This window comes from Sinocyclocheilus grahami, unplaced genomic scaffold, assembly GCF_001515645.1.
Source record: "Sinocyclocheilus grahami isolate Dianchi unplaced genomic scaffold, SAMN03320097.WGS_v1.1 scaffold888.1, whole genome shotgun sequence".
Lineage (NCBI taxonomy): Eukaryota > Metazoa > Chordata > Actinopteri > Cypriniformes > Cyprinidae > Sinocyclocheilus > Sinocyclocheilus grahami.
In genome coordinates, this window is record NW_015506067.1 from 284,136 (window position 1) to 298,439 (window position 14,304).

General features: G+C 36.6%; 1 protein-coding gene across 1 annotated transcript in view; it reads right to left on the reverse strand.

Moving 5' to 3' along the window:
* Nucleotides 1-527: 527 nt before the first annotated feature.
* The window catches only part of LOC107563726 (caspase recruitment domain-containing protein 11-like), a 17,722-nt gene continuing 3,945 nt past the window's right edge, over nucleotides 528-14,304 (reverse strand). The window contains exons 3-24 of the mRNA XM_016248667.1: nucleotides 12,727-12,864; nucleotides 11,475-11,661; nucleotides 10,396-10,534; nucleotides 10,132-10,302; nucleotides 9,937-10,056; nucleotides 8,574-8,699; nucleotides 8,315-8,482; nucleotides 7,036-7,131; nucleotides 6,910-6,946; nucleotides 6,606-6,646; nucleotides 6,431-6,519; nucleotides 6,244-6,290; nucleotides 4,681-4,798; nucleotides 4,447-4,603; nucleotides 4,238-4,361; nucleotides 3,814-4,054; nucleotides 3,237-3,303; nucleotides 3,056-3,158; nucleotides 2,808-2,966; nucleotides 1,793-1,890; nucleotides 926-1,041; nucleotides 528-810 (exon numbers count right to left, since the gene is read on the reverse strand). Of these exons, the coding sequence (XP_016104153.1) occupies nucleotides 606-810; nucleotides 926-1,041; nucleotides 1,793-1,890; nucleotides 2,808-2,966; nucleotides 3,056-3,158; nucleotides 3,237-3,303; nucleotides 3,814-4,054; nucleotides 4,238-4,361; nucleotides 4,447-4,603; nucleotides 4,681-4,798; nucleotides 6,244-6,290; nucleotides 6,431-6,519; nucleotides 6,606-6,646; nucleotides 6,910-6,946; nucleotides 7,036-7,131; nucleotides 8,315-8,482; nucleotides 8,574-8,699; nucleotides 9,937-10,056; nucleotides 10,132-10,302; nucleotides 10,396-10,534; nucleotides 11,475-11,661; nucleotides 12,727-12,864 (2,747 nt within the window). The 3' untranslated portion in view covers nucleotides 528-605. The remainder of the gene's footprint in view (nucleotides 811-925; nucleotides 1,042-1,792; nucleotides 1,891-2,807; nucleotides 2,967-3,055; nucleotides 3,159-3,236; nucleotides 3,304-3,813; nucleotides 4,055-4,237; nucleotides 4,362-4,446; nucleotides 4,604-4,680; nucleotides 4,799-6,243; nucleotides 6,291-6,430; nucleotides 6,520-6,605; nucleotides 6,647-6,909; nucleotides 6,947-7,035; nucleotides 7,132-8,314; nucleotides 8,483-8,573; nucleotides 8,700-9,936; nucleotides 10,057-10,131; nucleotides 10,303-10,395; nucleotides 10,535-11,474; nucleotides 11,662-12,726; nucleotides 12,865-14,304) is intronic.

Below are 14,304 nucleotides of genomic sequence, written 5' to 3' on the forward strand. Positions count from 1 at the left end.
CGCTCGTTTTCTCAGAAGCTTGCAGAAAAAGGCTTCCCAAAACAAAGTTACTGGGTTAATCTTTTTCACGTTTCCTTGGTTGGTAGATGCACCGCGGACCTGATTATAGCACTTAAAACCTGGAAAAGTCAGATTTTCATGATATGTCACCTTTAACAGATGGATCACATATTTGATCAATATCAGAAATATGTTCTATTGTAACACCTGATGGTAGTTGATTCCAAACACTATGAATGTAGTCATGCAGTTCTCCTGGTTGGAGATCATAATAAATACAGATTATTTCACAGATTCAGGTAAAAAAAAAAAAAAAGAACATACAGTACAGTTCACTGATATCTAAAGTTTAACAACTTCAACGAAATGCATAGTAAAAAGATAATATAAAACATGAACATAAAACTTTAGAAAACCCAATCTCCAGCATCAGTTTGTTAATATACTGTATATATGTATATGTATATGTATATGTATGTATTTATTAAATTTTTTTCCAATTAGTGGATTCACATTACGGAGTATATGAGATATAACCACTATATGACAGGTATGGTCATTAACCATCTGTCCCATAACAGTGTGAAACACATTAGGATGTGTCTCTACTGGAGTCGCTCCTGCTCCAGCCACACCATGGCGCTCTGCTGGCTCAGGATGCTGCTGCGTATGATGGCCAGAAGCTCGTCCGTGCTGCTCCATGCGTTCGGCTCCACCGTGCTGAACATCATAGGGAGAGTCTCCAGCTGCAGCTCCTCCATCTGACAGGCCTCCATCAGGTCCTCCTCTCTGTGGCCCGATAACAGCTTCCTGAAACACACACACAGGTTTCACTGGGGTTTAAGGATTGCGTGACATCAAGAGCTCAAGGTTGGGCTGATGTTGTGACTACAGTGTCAAGAGACAGACGGATACGGATCCGCACCTGAACTTGCGTCCCTTCTTGTCTTTGGGTTTGATGTAGATGATGATGGGATAGATGTTGTGCTTCAGGAGATTCTCCACATGATTCAAGCCCAGCTGAAGCAGACAGTGTTTGTCCTGAACACACACACAAACACAAAGTTTTAAAGGGGTCATATGATGCGATTTCAAGTTTTCCTTTCTCTTTGGAGTGTTACAAGCTCTTGGTGCATAAAGAAGATCTGTAAAGTTGCAAAGACTAAAGTCTCAAATCCAAAGAGATATTCTTTATAAAAGTTAAGAGTCAGTCACACCTACCTAAAACGGCTCGTTCTAACACGCCGCCCAAATGTTCATGCAAAGAAAGAAGGCATAACTTTTATTTCTCCGATCACAAATGCAGACATGGTTTTATGTTTACGCGGCACGATGCAACGCAACACGTAAAAAGACAGTATAAGTCATTATAATCCATAATTATGTTCCCACTGGATGCAACGAATGCCTCGTTTATAATGGGTTTTAATGTTTTTGAATCATCGCTCCGGCCGGACAGGGCATCATCACAATATGGTAAGGGGCGTAACATTTCCGTCACACACTTGAGGTATTCGGCCAATCACAACGCACTGGATAGCTGGCCAATCACAGCACACCTCGCTTTTTCAGACCGATGAGCTTTGTAAAAATTGACACGTTTCAGAAAGGCGGGGCATAGAGGAGAAACAATAATGTGAAAATAATGTGTTTTTTAACCTTAAACCGCATAAACACATTTCATTACACCAAATACACCAAATAATGTTCTTTTTAGCAGCATCATATGACCCCTTTAACACAGCTGTGGCTCTCAGTGTGTGTGTGTGTGTGTGTGTGTGTTAATGTTTACCTGGTTAATAACCTCTTGAATACTCTGTAGTTTGATTCCCAGTGGTTGATCTGTGGAGTCTAAGAGGAACACACTCTTATCCTGACTTTCCACTGGCTCTGCACACAATAATAATAATAATGGGGAAAATAATCCATAAAATGTATAATAAATTACTGAAATTATGAACTAAAAGGTATCAAGATTTTTAACAAAAAAATTTAAAAATGAAATGTTGAAAACAAACTATCTTCAAATAGACAAAGTAAATCCCAGCTGTAAATGCAGGTGCAGTGTTATTTTAGTATTTATTAGTCATTTTTATTAATATTTTGAATTTTTATATTTGATATATTATTCATTTTTATCTTAAAGTTAGTTTAAGATTATCATTTTCATTTAAGTTTTTGTTGTTTTTTGTCATTTTTATAGTTTGAATTAGTTTTTTATATTTCCAGTTGTAGTCATCTTGTTGTGGGTTTGTATCATGTTCAGTAGTTTTTTCATATTTTAGTAGTAGTAAGTACTATAGTATTTAGTATGATTTTGAATTTTTTTCTATCTTCGTATTAAATTTTATTTCAAGTTTGACTTTATTTTATTGCTTGTTTTGTTTAATAATTTTAGTAGGTTTATATATATATATATATATATATATATATATATATATATATACACACATTTTTTGACAGCTGGGTGAGAAGGCAATATAACAAAGAGTGAAAAATTTAAGGGGGTCTGAATACTTTCCGTACCCACTGTATATATATATATATATATATACACACATTTTTTGACAGCTGGTTGAGAAGGCAACACTTCTCATTTTCATGTAGTTTGTATTTTTATTTTGTTTTGCCATCTTTAGTCATTTTAGTAGGTTTATATAATTGACCGTCTCAATTTAGTTGAAATCTATCCATAAATACTTTTTATTGTATTTATATTGTGTATGTATGTGTCTTCAGTGAACATTTAGTTTATTTCAAGTAATAGGCAGCATGCTTGTAGTTGTAGTGAAGATCTGCTGCTGTACCTGGATGGCAGGTGTTGAAGTCCAGACCGGATTCTGCCGGCTGCAGCAGCCGCTCGATGATCCTGCGGGACAGAATAGACGGTGAGAAAACCACCGGCCGTTTGCTGAAGATCCCAACCATCTGAACCAGACTGAACGGGATCAGCTGCTCATCATGACCTACAAACACACACACATTCAGACAATATTCGCTCAATATTCACAATATTCGCTCTGATTGGTTAAAGGTTAGAGTGGGCGGGGCTTACGGTTACTGAGTGTGTATAGCACTGGACTGGACGAGCCAATCTCGCGATAGTTTGCCGCTACCGCTTTAATGAGCCGAACGCGCTCAGAGGTTTTCTTACAGAACTACAGACAGACACAAAACAAACAGCTTAGTGTCTGTGAGAGAGACAGAGACAGACAGACAGACAGAAAGACCGTCACCTTCCTCCTGCACTGATTCTGTTCCAGTGCCATCGTACGAAGTCTCACCAACAGCAGCTGCTGAGCCCTGAAGAGAAAACACGAGTCTGACATGTTTGATATGACACCAGACAGATGTTTAACATTAAATAGCCACATCATCTGAATATGAATTTGTGATTGCTCTTCTTCCCTGAATGTTTTTGCATGCTGAATTGTGATGTGGTTATTTAATAATGAATATTTATTCAATATTGTCAGCAGTTGTTGCCTTATTAGGGATTATGTGACTGGAGATGATGGCAACAGACATTTATTTATTTTTAGAAAAAAAAAATAATAATTAAAAAAAAAAATATATATATATATATTTGTGTGTGTGTGTGTGTGTTTAACAAGGAAAAAGCCTCTCTGAGAGAGAAAGAAACACTTTTACAGGAGTTTAAAAGAGATAGGATGACAAACTAGCAAAAAAAAAAACACCAATTATGTGCATTTTCATTGATATTTAGTCACTACAGTTAAAGGGATGCTATTTAAATACTTCATAATATTTCAGTGTTCATGTATTTTTTCATGTATTGCGTGCATTATGTACCTGTTGTAGTTGGGCACGGCTCCGGCCTGCAGCGGTGCCCCCATGTGTTTGTCCATGCGAACGCAGCGCCACTGATATTTACCATTGTAACGTGTGTCGGTGACGTGCAGCACGTCGTCACAGCAAACCCTGAGACACGGCGGGTCGCCATGGTGAGAGAGGTCAAGGTTCACGCGCACGTAGAATGAGTCAGCGCCGGTGAAAGACGGCGATGAGAGTTCAGCGAGTAAACGAGAATAACCTGAGACAAGAGAGAAAAAGACTGAATCATTATAGAAAATACAATAAAACATTCACAATCTCATGATGTTTATCTGAACATGATCAATTTCAAATTCTCAATTTATGCACACACACACACACACACACTTGATTTGAGAAGGTTTTTTTAGAAATACTGATGGAGCACATGTTTGTCTCTCACCGTCGGGATTGTGTGTGTGTTTGAGCGCGTTCGGTTCGGTCCACCACTGCAGTGAGAAATGAGCCACTTCAGCCGTACACTGACTGAGCCGAACACGACCCTCGCCGAACAACACCTGATCCAACTGACAACAGAGCACGTGATCTGAATGCGTTTCAGTGAAGAAGGAACTTCCTGTCTGACAGGAAACAGTTTTCTGTCTCGCTCACCTCCAGTAGTTCACTGCCCTCCCTCAGGCCGCAGATCTGCGCAGGTGAACCCTCCCTGACCGTCTGCACAAACACACCCGTCCGGTTTCCTCCAATGATAGTGATGCCGTCGGCCAGACTGACACTTTTGGACGAGGAGGAGAGCGCAAGAGACAATCTGAGAAACAAACGAGAGGAACATGAGACAAAACAAACATGATGAAGGTCATGTTGATGCTGATGAAGGGCTTGTACCGCAGGGAGGATGACGAAGGTTTGATCGGGAGAGTCGGAGTCACGTTGATCAAGTCAGGAGGAAATAGCTGAGATGGCAGAGAACTCCATGAACTCAACAGACACGAGTCTGAGTCCTCTACAACACACACACACACACACGCACCCCATTACTAACAATCTAAATACTAACTCAACACAGAAAGAAAGACAGAAGCATTTAAAGACAGTAGAGATGTGAATCTTCACAGGTCCCATGATTCAATTTGACATTTTTTACATTACAATACAAAACAGGGGTCAGTTTTGTCAAGACACCAACATTTCAGTTGCAATGATTCTCAAAACCAATTTAATATCAAAGATAACACAAAAACTGCTATTGAACATTTATTTGTAACTTTCTTACTTATTTTTTAATTGATACAATTTAATTATGAAGTGTTTTTTTATAATAATGAAATTAATAATTTTATTTCTAAAGCACATTTAAAGTCAGCTGACACTGACCAAAGTGCTATACAATAGATACATGATAAAAAACATCACCAGATAAATAGATATTGCAATACAAAATCAACAAAAAACAACAGACACACAAAAACATACAAATATGCACCCCATTACTAACAATCTAAATACTAACTCAACACAGAAAGAAAGACAGAAGCATTTAAAGACAGTAGAGATGTGAATCTTCACAGGTCCCATGATTCAATTTGATTCTAAAGGTAAAGATCTGACATTTTTTACATTACAATACAAAACAGGGGTCAGTTTTGTCAAGACACCAACATTTCAGTTGCAATGATTCTCAAAACCAATTTAATATCAAAGATAACACAAAAACTGCTATTGAACATTTATTTGTAACTTTCTTACTTATTTTTTAATTGATACAATTTAATTATGAAGTGTTTTTTTATAATAATGAAATTAATAATTTTATTTCTAAAGCACATTTAAAGTCAGCTGACACTGACCAAAGTGCTATACAATAGATACATGATAAAAAACATCACCAGATAAATAGATATTGCAATACAAAATCAACAAAAAACAACAGACACACAAAAACATACAAATATAAACATGAAAATGTTATTGTTTTATATTTTATATGAAAATACAAAGAATTTTATTTAAAAAAATAGAATTTAGTAAAGAGCAAATCATTTTTATCTTTTTATCAACATTACTGCCGTTTCATGTCTCACAATTCTGACTTATATTTGCCTGAATTGCGATATATAAACTCAGAATTGTGAGAAAATCGGAATTCTGACTTTTGAGTTTAGATCTCGCAATTCTGACATTTTTTGCATAACTCTGAGCTTACATCTTGAGAAAAAAAGGTCAGAATTGTGAGATACAAAAGCAAGATAAAAACTTGCAATTACAAAATGTGGTTAAAAATGAATCAGTCTTGCAGTTCTTTGGAATCGATTCAGAATTATTAAACAAAGAATTGACACATCAGAGAATAGTTTTTTTTCTCCCACCTCTAACAGAGAGACAGGTTTGGAGTAAGATGCACAGACAGACAGACAGACAGACAGACAGACAGAGAGCTGTTTCACACACCTGCATGCAGCTCGTTCTCATCGCTCCCCCAAGAGGTCAGATCAAACCTGCAAACACACAAACAGTGAGACCCCAGTGAATCATGAATCAGGAGTCATCCTTCACTAGTTTAGCGATGTCTGTAAACTAAAGCTTCAGCTGTAGATTAATGTATTTAACTCAATTTGCAGGGTTTGATTTGTCTTACTCTATGTTTGCTCTGCGGTTGATGGAGTTCATACAGGGAGGAAAGGGAAATGTGGAGAGTCTGTTGATGTCCTTCTCAGCGTTACACTCCTGCACAATCACAAAACACACAGTGAGATTCAAACACAGGACATGATGATCACTGCATCATCGAGTGAAATTATACATTTATTTACCGGCGTGAGCAGATTCTCCTCTGAATTAGAGCAGCAGGAGTCTATGAGACAAACACACAACAGCGTCAAAAAAAAAATCAACAAGCTTTACACAATACAGACTGTTTCAAAGCTGCTTCACAGTAACAAAATAACAGAATAACAGTGTTAATGTTGTAAAATTCTTCAATTATGAAACAATCTCAGCAGTACAGCAGCTCTACAGAAGACAATAATGTTGTTATCCAGTTCAATTCAGATCAAATTCTGTTCTCATTCGTGTCAGTTAAATGCATACTATTACTATTCACACAGTAACACTCACCTTCAGACTGCTCACAGAACTGAGCTCGAGAGGTTGACTGTAAAAACACAATAACAGCATGAGAGAACAGCACACACATGTGCACTCATAACACGACTGTGTGTTTGTGTGTGTGTGAACTCTGACCTTCAGCTGAGCTCTGAGTGTGAGTGGACTGGGACTCAAATCAACTGAACAACATGGGCCGAAACACTGATCCTCACTGAACAAGGACAGGTGAGACTACAGAAACACACACATACACACGTGTTAGTGAATGTATAGTATAGTACACTACACTATAATACAGTACAGTATAATACAGTCCAGTACAGTGTAGTATAGCATAGTATGGTATAGAACAGTGTAGTTTAGTATAGTACAATACAGTGCAGTATTGTATAGTACAGTGTTGTGTAGAACAGTACAGTATAATACAGTCCAGTACAGTGTAGTATAGTATAGTATGGTATAGAACAGTGTAGTTTAGTTTAGTACAATACAGTGTAGTACTGTACCATATAGTACAGTACAGTGACAAGCAGTACAGTGTAGTATAGTGTAGTATTGCATAGTACAGTGCAGTGTAGTATAGAGTAGCACATTTCAGTATTGAATAGTACATTGTTATACAGTACAGTGTAGTAAATACCACAAAAAGGTACAGTACAGTATAATTTACAGTATTGTTCAATACAGCACAGAAGGCTACAGGGTAGTGTAGTATAGTTGGGTATAATGCAGTGCAGCACACTGTGAATTATAGTCTATACCTTAATATATTTGTAGTATATAGTATAGTATGCAATAGAATAGTATGGTATGGTATAGTGTAGTGTATTACTGTACAATATAATACAGTACAGTGTAGTGTAGTATAGTATATTATAGTACAATACAGTGTAGTAATGTACCTTTTAGTACAGTACAGTGTAATGAGTACTATGTAGTATATTACAGTACAGTGTAGTACAATACAGTATAGTGTAGTATTGTACCATATAGTACAGTATAGTGTCATGTAGTACAGTGTAGTATTGCATAGTACAGTGCAGTGTAGTATAGAGTAGTACAGTTCAGTATTGAATAGTACATTATGGTACAATGTAGTGTAGTAAATAGTACAGTATAGTACAGTAAAGTATAATTTACAGTATAGTTCTATACAGTATAGAAGGGTACAAAGATTTTGGTATAGGTATTTGGTATACCTAAGCAAACTTGGTATTTGGTTTGTTATAGTGCAATGCAGCGCACTATGAATTATAGTCTATACTTCAATATAGTATATAGTATGCTTTAGTATAGTTTAGTATAGTATATGCTGGGAGTTTAGTAGTGGTTTTTCAGACACCACCCCCAATTGAGAAACACAAGCATGCCATGTGTAGTCTGTAGTATGTAGCGTGTAGTGATGTAGACGTACGCAGTGCATGCAGGTGTTGCTCTGCTCTCTTCGCTCTCGGTTTCTCTCCGTCTCTCTCTGCAGCTGCTCCAGGCTGCTCTGCAGCTCCGCGATACGTTTGCGCAGACGGTTCTTGTCCAGGAGGCAGTCGGTGAACTCCAGCTGCAGACTGTCACGACTGCGCATCGCCTTAACAAACACACACACACACAAACACAAGAGTTTAAGCACATGTTTGTGTGTGTGTGTGCGTGTGAGAGAGAGAGTGTGTGTTTGGTACCTGGTCTCTCTCTCTCTCCAGCTCCATGATCTGGTTGAAGTAGGAAACACTCCTGCTCTGCTCCGTCTCCCAGTCCAGCTGCAGAGTCCTGAGACGCAGCTGCAGCTGCTCACACTGAGACGCCAACTACACAAACATATTATATATGTATGCTTGTATGTATGTGTGTATGTATATATAGATAAATAAGGTGAGAGACATGCATGGATAAATTGATAACAATATGATCAATGTCATGGATTTAGAAAATAGACTCAATTTAATTAATGCCAACTTTCAGAATAGGTCATCCAGTTACAAAAAGTTACAACAACATCAAGTATTACTGAAAAGGTTTAGGATTAATTAATAAATTAGTGTATATTAGTGAGGATGACCCACAGACTCAGAGATATTTACTCCAACACCCATAAAATCTGTTAATTTACATGATTATTTTTGTATCACTGATATACGACTATAGTTTTATATTACTTTTTTGTTTTTAAATTTTCCATTTCTTTAAATTTTATTGAAAGATGTAGTAATTTTGTTGTGTTTTAGTGATTTTTATTTTTTATGTCTATATAGTTTTTAATATTTATTTTTCAGGTTTTGTTTTGTTATTTTATCAAGTCAAACTAAATGAAAGTGAGAAATGTTGACGTGACAACTAGCTGAAATAAAATGTTTTAAGATTTTTTCTTTTATTTCAAGTAACACATTTTCAATGGTTTAGTTTTATATTTTATGATAACAACACTGATAATAACTTATAGTAAAACATGACTTGGTTGATTTATGAGTGGTATAATTAATGAAGTCCAACTCACTCACTTCAAGCTGTTTTTTTTTCACTATATTAATGAGGATATTTTTGACTAGCTACACCAGTATAGTCAAACCATCACCATGACATTTAAACCACATGGAATAATATTAGGTATTCATTAAAATATATTCAGTAAAATCAATCCATTTAGCTGTATTTAAAGCTATCACAAGATGTTCCTGAATAATTTAAATTCATGACACTATATTATCTTCTTTAGAGCTGCTTTATAGTTGAAATTGAAGATGTGAAGGAACTGATTGTTGAACACTAAAGCTGTTGTTCCTGTTTATTACTTGAAGCATTGGTACTGCATTAAGCACTATACAAATAAACTGTAATTTTGTAATGGGCTTTAATGAGTTAATTTTCTAACTGCACTTTATTTACACGTTAAATTCAACTTTACAGCGCACACAAAACAAAGGCTGAATTCAGAATGGCATACTCATACTATTTGTTTCATATATGGCAAAAAAATGAGTGATATGCAAGTATGTGATTTTACATTGAGCCTATAAACACCACAGACACACAGAGGTTTGCTCTTACTTTCTCTCTCTGAGACTCGGAGCTCTCCAGCTCCCCCTGCAGTTGGGCGATGGTGCTGCTCAGCTCCTGCCGCTGCTCCGCCGCCTCCTGCCGGTCCTGCTTCAGGATGTCCAACAGAGCCTAAAACACACGATACATCAGACGACCGACACACACTCCTGTAAGTGTCAGCAGGGTCCCTCACATGACTCTGACCTGATTTCCAGAGTTAAGCTCTCTGTTTCTCACAGGGAGCGGTGGCATCTCCTTCGGTCCTGCGGGGCCGCCGTCATACACCCCACTGCACGTGTGAAGAGTCAGCGAGGGGGCGGAGCCATCGTGAACTCGTTTCTCCACCTCCTGTAATCTCTTCCTGAGCTGCTCCACCTGTCAGTGACATCATTACATGGAAACGTTCACTTTGAGCCTGACATGAACTGTGTGTATCTGGAGTGTGAAATACTGATTAATGTTGACTACCTCTGTGAGCAGTTCTCTCTCGCGTGCTGTAGTTTTGCGTTGTTCCTCTAATGCTCGCGAGTATTTCACGGCCTGTTCCAGATGTCTCTCCTTCAGCAAACCCAACTCACGACTAGCAGACTCCCAGTCCTGCCTCAACCTGACCCATAAACACACACATCGAAACAGATCTACATTTATGCATTTGGCAGATGTACATGACAATGTTAATGTATATGGTCTTGGCGGAATAGATCTGCTATGCTGCTGCTGCTGTGGCAGAGCAAGTACCAAGACTTGCTACTGCCAATACATCCACAACATGCTGCTGTGAGCATGTAAGAAATAGTGCTGCTGCACATATAACATATATGTATATCCCCCATAGCATACATGATCACCCCATAGCAGATCTATACAGGTGGAGCTGGGGAAGTTGGAGGGATTCTGAAGTGGACTGCTACTGCTACAGCAAACACTAGCCAAGTATTGAATGTTGAGCAGTGAGCTCACTGGCTACCAATGCAGGAGAGAACCAATCAGCTGTGACGTGATAATGTTGTCAGCGTGTCATACTGAGTTAGATCTAGAGTTTTATGCCAGAACTTTGTACATACATGCACAAAACCTGAAGAAAATGACAAAAAACACAACAAATTACTAGTAAATAAAGTTCAACAAAATGTAAGCATAAATAAATATGCAGTGAAATGTAAACCACATTTATTTTTTTATGTTACATGAAAAATTGTAAGATATATGGTAAAATGAAAAACCTCATTAAATACAAAATGATATACACCTTAAAACTAAATGAAGTTGACAATTATACTTTTCATTTTAATGATTAAATGATTAGAACAGTTCATAAATGTTGTATATATCTATAGATAGATAGTATTTTTCTATTTTCGATTTTAATTTAAAGTTTTAGTAATTTGAATGTGTTTTTGTCATTTTTAGTTGTCTATACAGTTTTTATTTTAGTTATTTTAGTATATCAATTTTTGTTTAAGTGAAAATAAGAAATGTTTCAAAGTGTAAATGCACTTTAAATACACTAAGTTTGAGAAGAAATTGGATATGTGTGCTTTCTTCACCTCTCCAGTTGTATGCGGTCCTGACACAGCTCCTGCGCTTTGCGTTCAGCTCGGCCGCGCTCGTCCTCGGCCACGCGACAGCGCTGAGACAGACGCCGCTCACACACACGGCTGCAGTGCAACTGCTCTCGCAGCTTACGAACCTCCAGCAGCAGAAACTGAGTCAGACCCTCAGGACCCTCCTCATCTACACACACAGCATCACACAAACAACATAAACAAACAGCTAGAACTGCTGCATGCTGATTAATGTCTCTTCCTAGAGGAAGATTTTGGCTCTATATTGCAAAAAATTATTACTTTATTCCGTTAAACACGCAATATTTGTCTTGTTTTCCGGTGCAAATTTCAAATATTCTCAAATCAAGTTACACAAGAAGCAAAATTACTTAAAATATTAAGTCTTGTTTCCTGATAAATTTATCTAAATTAATTCATTAGAGTTTTGTTTTTAAAACAAGAAAAATATCATAAACTCACTTTTTATCCAATTTGTTAGTTTTAACATAAACTCACTTCATTCTGATACATTTGTTCCTGTTTTATGCATAAATTCACATAATTTTGATGACATTATTCTTGTTTTAAACAACTCACTTGATGTTTATAGATTTCTTCCTGTTTAATGCATAAATTCACATAACTGTGATAACATAATTCTTGTTTTAAGAATGAACTCACTTCAATTTGAAATTTTTTTTTTCTTGTTTAAGCATAAATCCACATAATTGTGTAACATTTGTTTGTTTCCAGCATAAACTCAATTTTGATAAATGTGTTAGTTTTTAGTATAAACTTACCTGTCTGAAGCATACAATCCAAATAATTTTAATAAATTTGTTCCTGCTGCATGCATAAACTTACACATCTTTGATCAAATTGTTCTTGCTTTAAGCATAAAACCACTTAATTTTGAGAAAATGTTTTCGGTTTAAGCATAAACTCACTTAATTGTAATCTGTTAATTTATCATGCTGTCATACCTCTGAATTATATAGTATGCACACAGAGCATAGTATGCAAATAATGCCTGGATGACATATTAAATATACAAAAGTTAAACATTCTAAATTTAGGATATATTCCGTTTCATATACTATTACTGTGTTAATTGAACAAGTATTCAGAAAGCAGTCAATTAGCATTCGCGCCACGTGATAAAATAATGAGTGAAACGAGTTGAGTTCACAAACATTTCAGAAATAGTATGAGTAGTATGCTAGTGTAGGATTGTGAATTCAGTCATACTCACCCAGTATGATGGAGCAGCGCTGTGTTGGCTGTCGTCCAGTCAGCTGCGTGAACTGCTCCGGATGGTAAAACTCCAGTGACTCCATGAAGGCCTGGAGACCGCGCTCGCCACGCCCCCTCAGGATATCCAATAAACGCCCTGAGCACAACAGCCAATCAAATCAGTGCACACTGCTCCAGGCACACACACCCACCAATCACATTCCACTCCACATTCATTCCTCCTCTAATTCTCATTTAATGTGAACATTTGCATCCAGATTCACATACTATCCACCATAAATAGTATGCTAGATGAGTACGTCCTAAATCAGGGTTAAATATTACCCACAACCCTTTGCACTACACATGAGGAAAAGCTTATTTGGTTCCTTATTGACTTTTCCAGATACAAAACTGTTAGGGAAATGAGGCTGAAGCTTTTCAAGGAACGAACCTGAACGCAAACAATTTGCACAAAAGTGTCTGTAGTTTCATAACGCAATGGCAGAATTTCCCAATGCAGCTGTACTTTCTTACGACAAGCTCTGAAATATGTACTTTCCATAACCGATGGGAGAAATTTGAATGAGATCACTCTTACGAAGAGCTCAGAAAACGGGCTGACGACACCGGTTGGTCAAAACGGTGGAAATGCAATAGTTTAAATGCATAAACACCTTTTACAAACCAACTGAAAATCTCTTCAAAAAGTGTAGTCTATTAAACGCAATCTACAAATGTGTTAACACTTTCTATGAAGCCCGTATTTATAATACATTATAAGGGTATTCTTAAGGCATTATAATGAATGCGTGATGCATTATAAAAAGCCTTATAATATGTTGTATCATCTCATGAATATTCATAAGAACAGTTTTAATATATTATAATATTTACTTATTTGTGGTTAAAGCTTTTAAGAGCATGATGATTTATAACACAATGAACACGTTGCATCCACTTTTACAATGGATTCTATTTCTCATAGTTATAATGTATTATAAGTCTCATATCTTGCCATTTTTCTTATGCTACTTTACTTAAAGCGGTCAAAGACCACTTATAAGTAGTAGTAGTAGTAATAATAATAATAACAATTTTTTTTTCTCTCAAACAGCCATAAGATCAGATATCAGATCAGATGAATGTGTAATATGACACATTTGCTTTGAACTATTTTTATTGTAATATCAGTTTGATTATTTTGATGGTACCCTTTAAACAGCTGTTGATAAGTGACTCTGCGACTACATATCAGCTAGCAGTCATTAGAGTATTAGTATTCCTGCTACTGTAAATATTTGCTAACACTTTATTTTGATGGTCAACAAACAGATAAACTGACTATAAGTGTCTTTGCAAGTACGTCAACTTATTCTACCATACTAGATTCTACCATTCTTGAGCATACTAATACTCAAATGAGAGTTAGCTGGCATGTAGTTGCAAAGTTGCTTATAGTCGACTGATTAAGGGGACCATCAAAATAAAATGTAACCATATAAAACATTGCATTTTTTTCAGTTGGAGTATTAAGCTCACATCAATTAATTAACATTAACGCCACAGGAAACACTCAAATAACACTCAACATCTA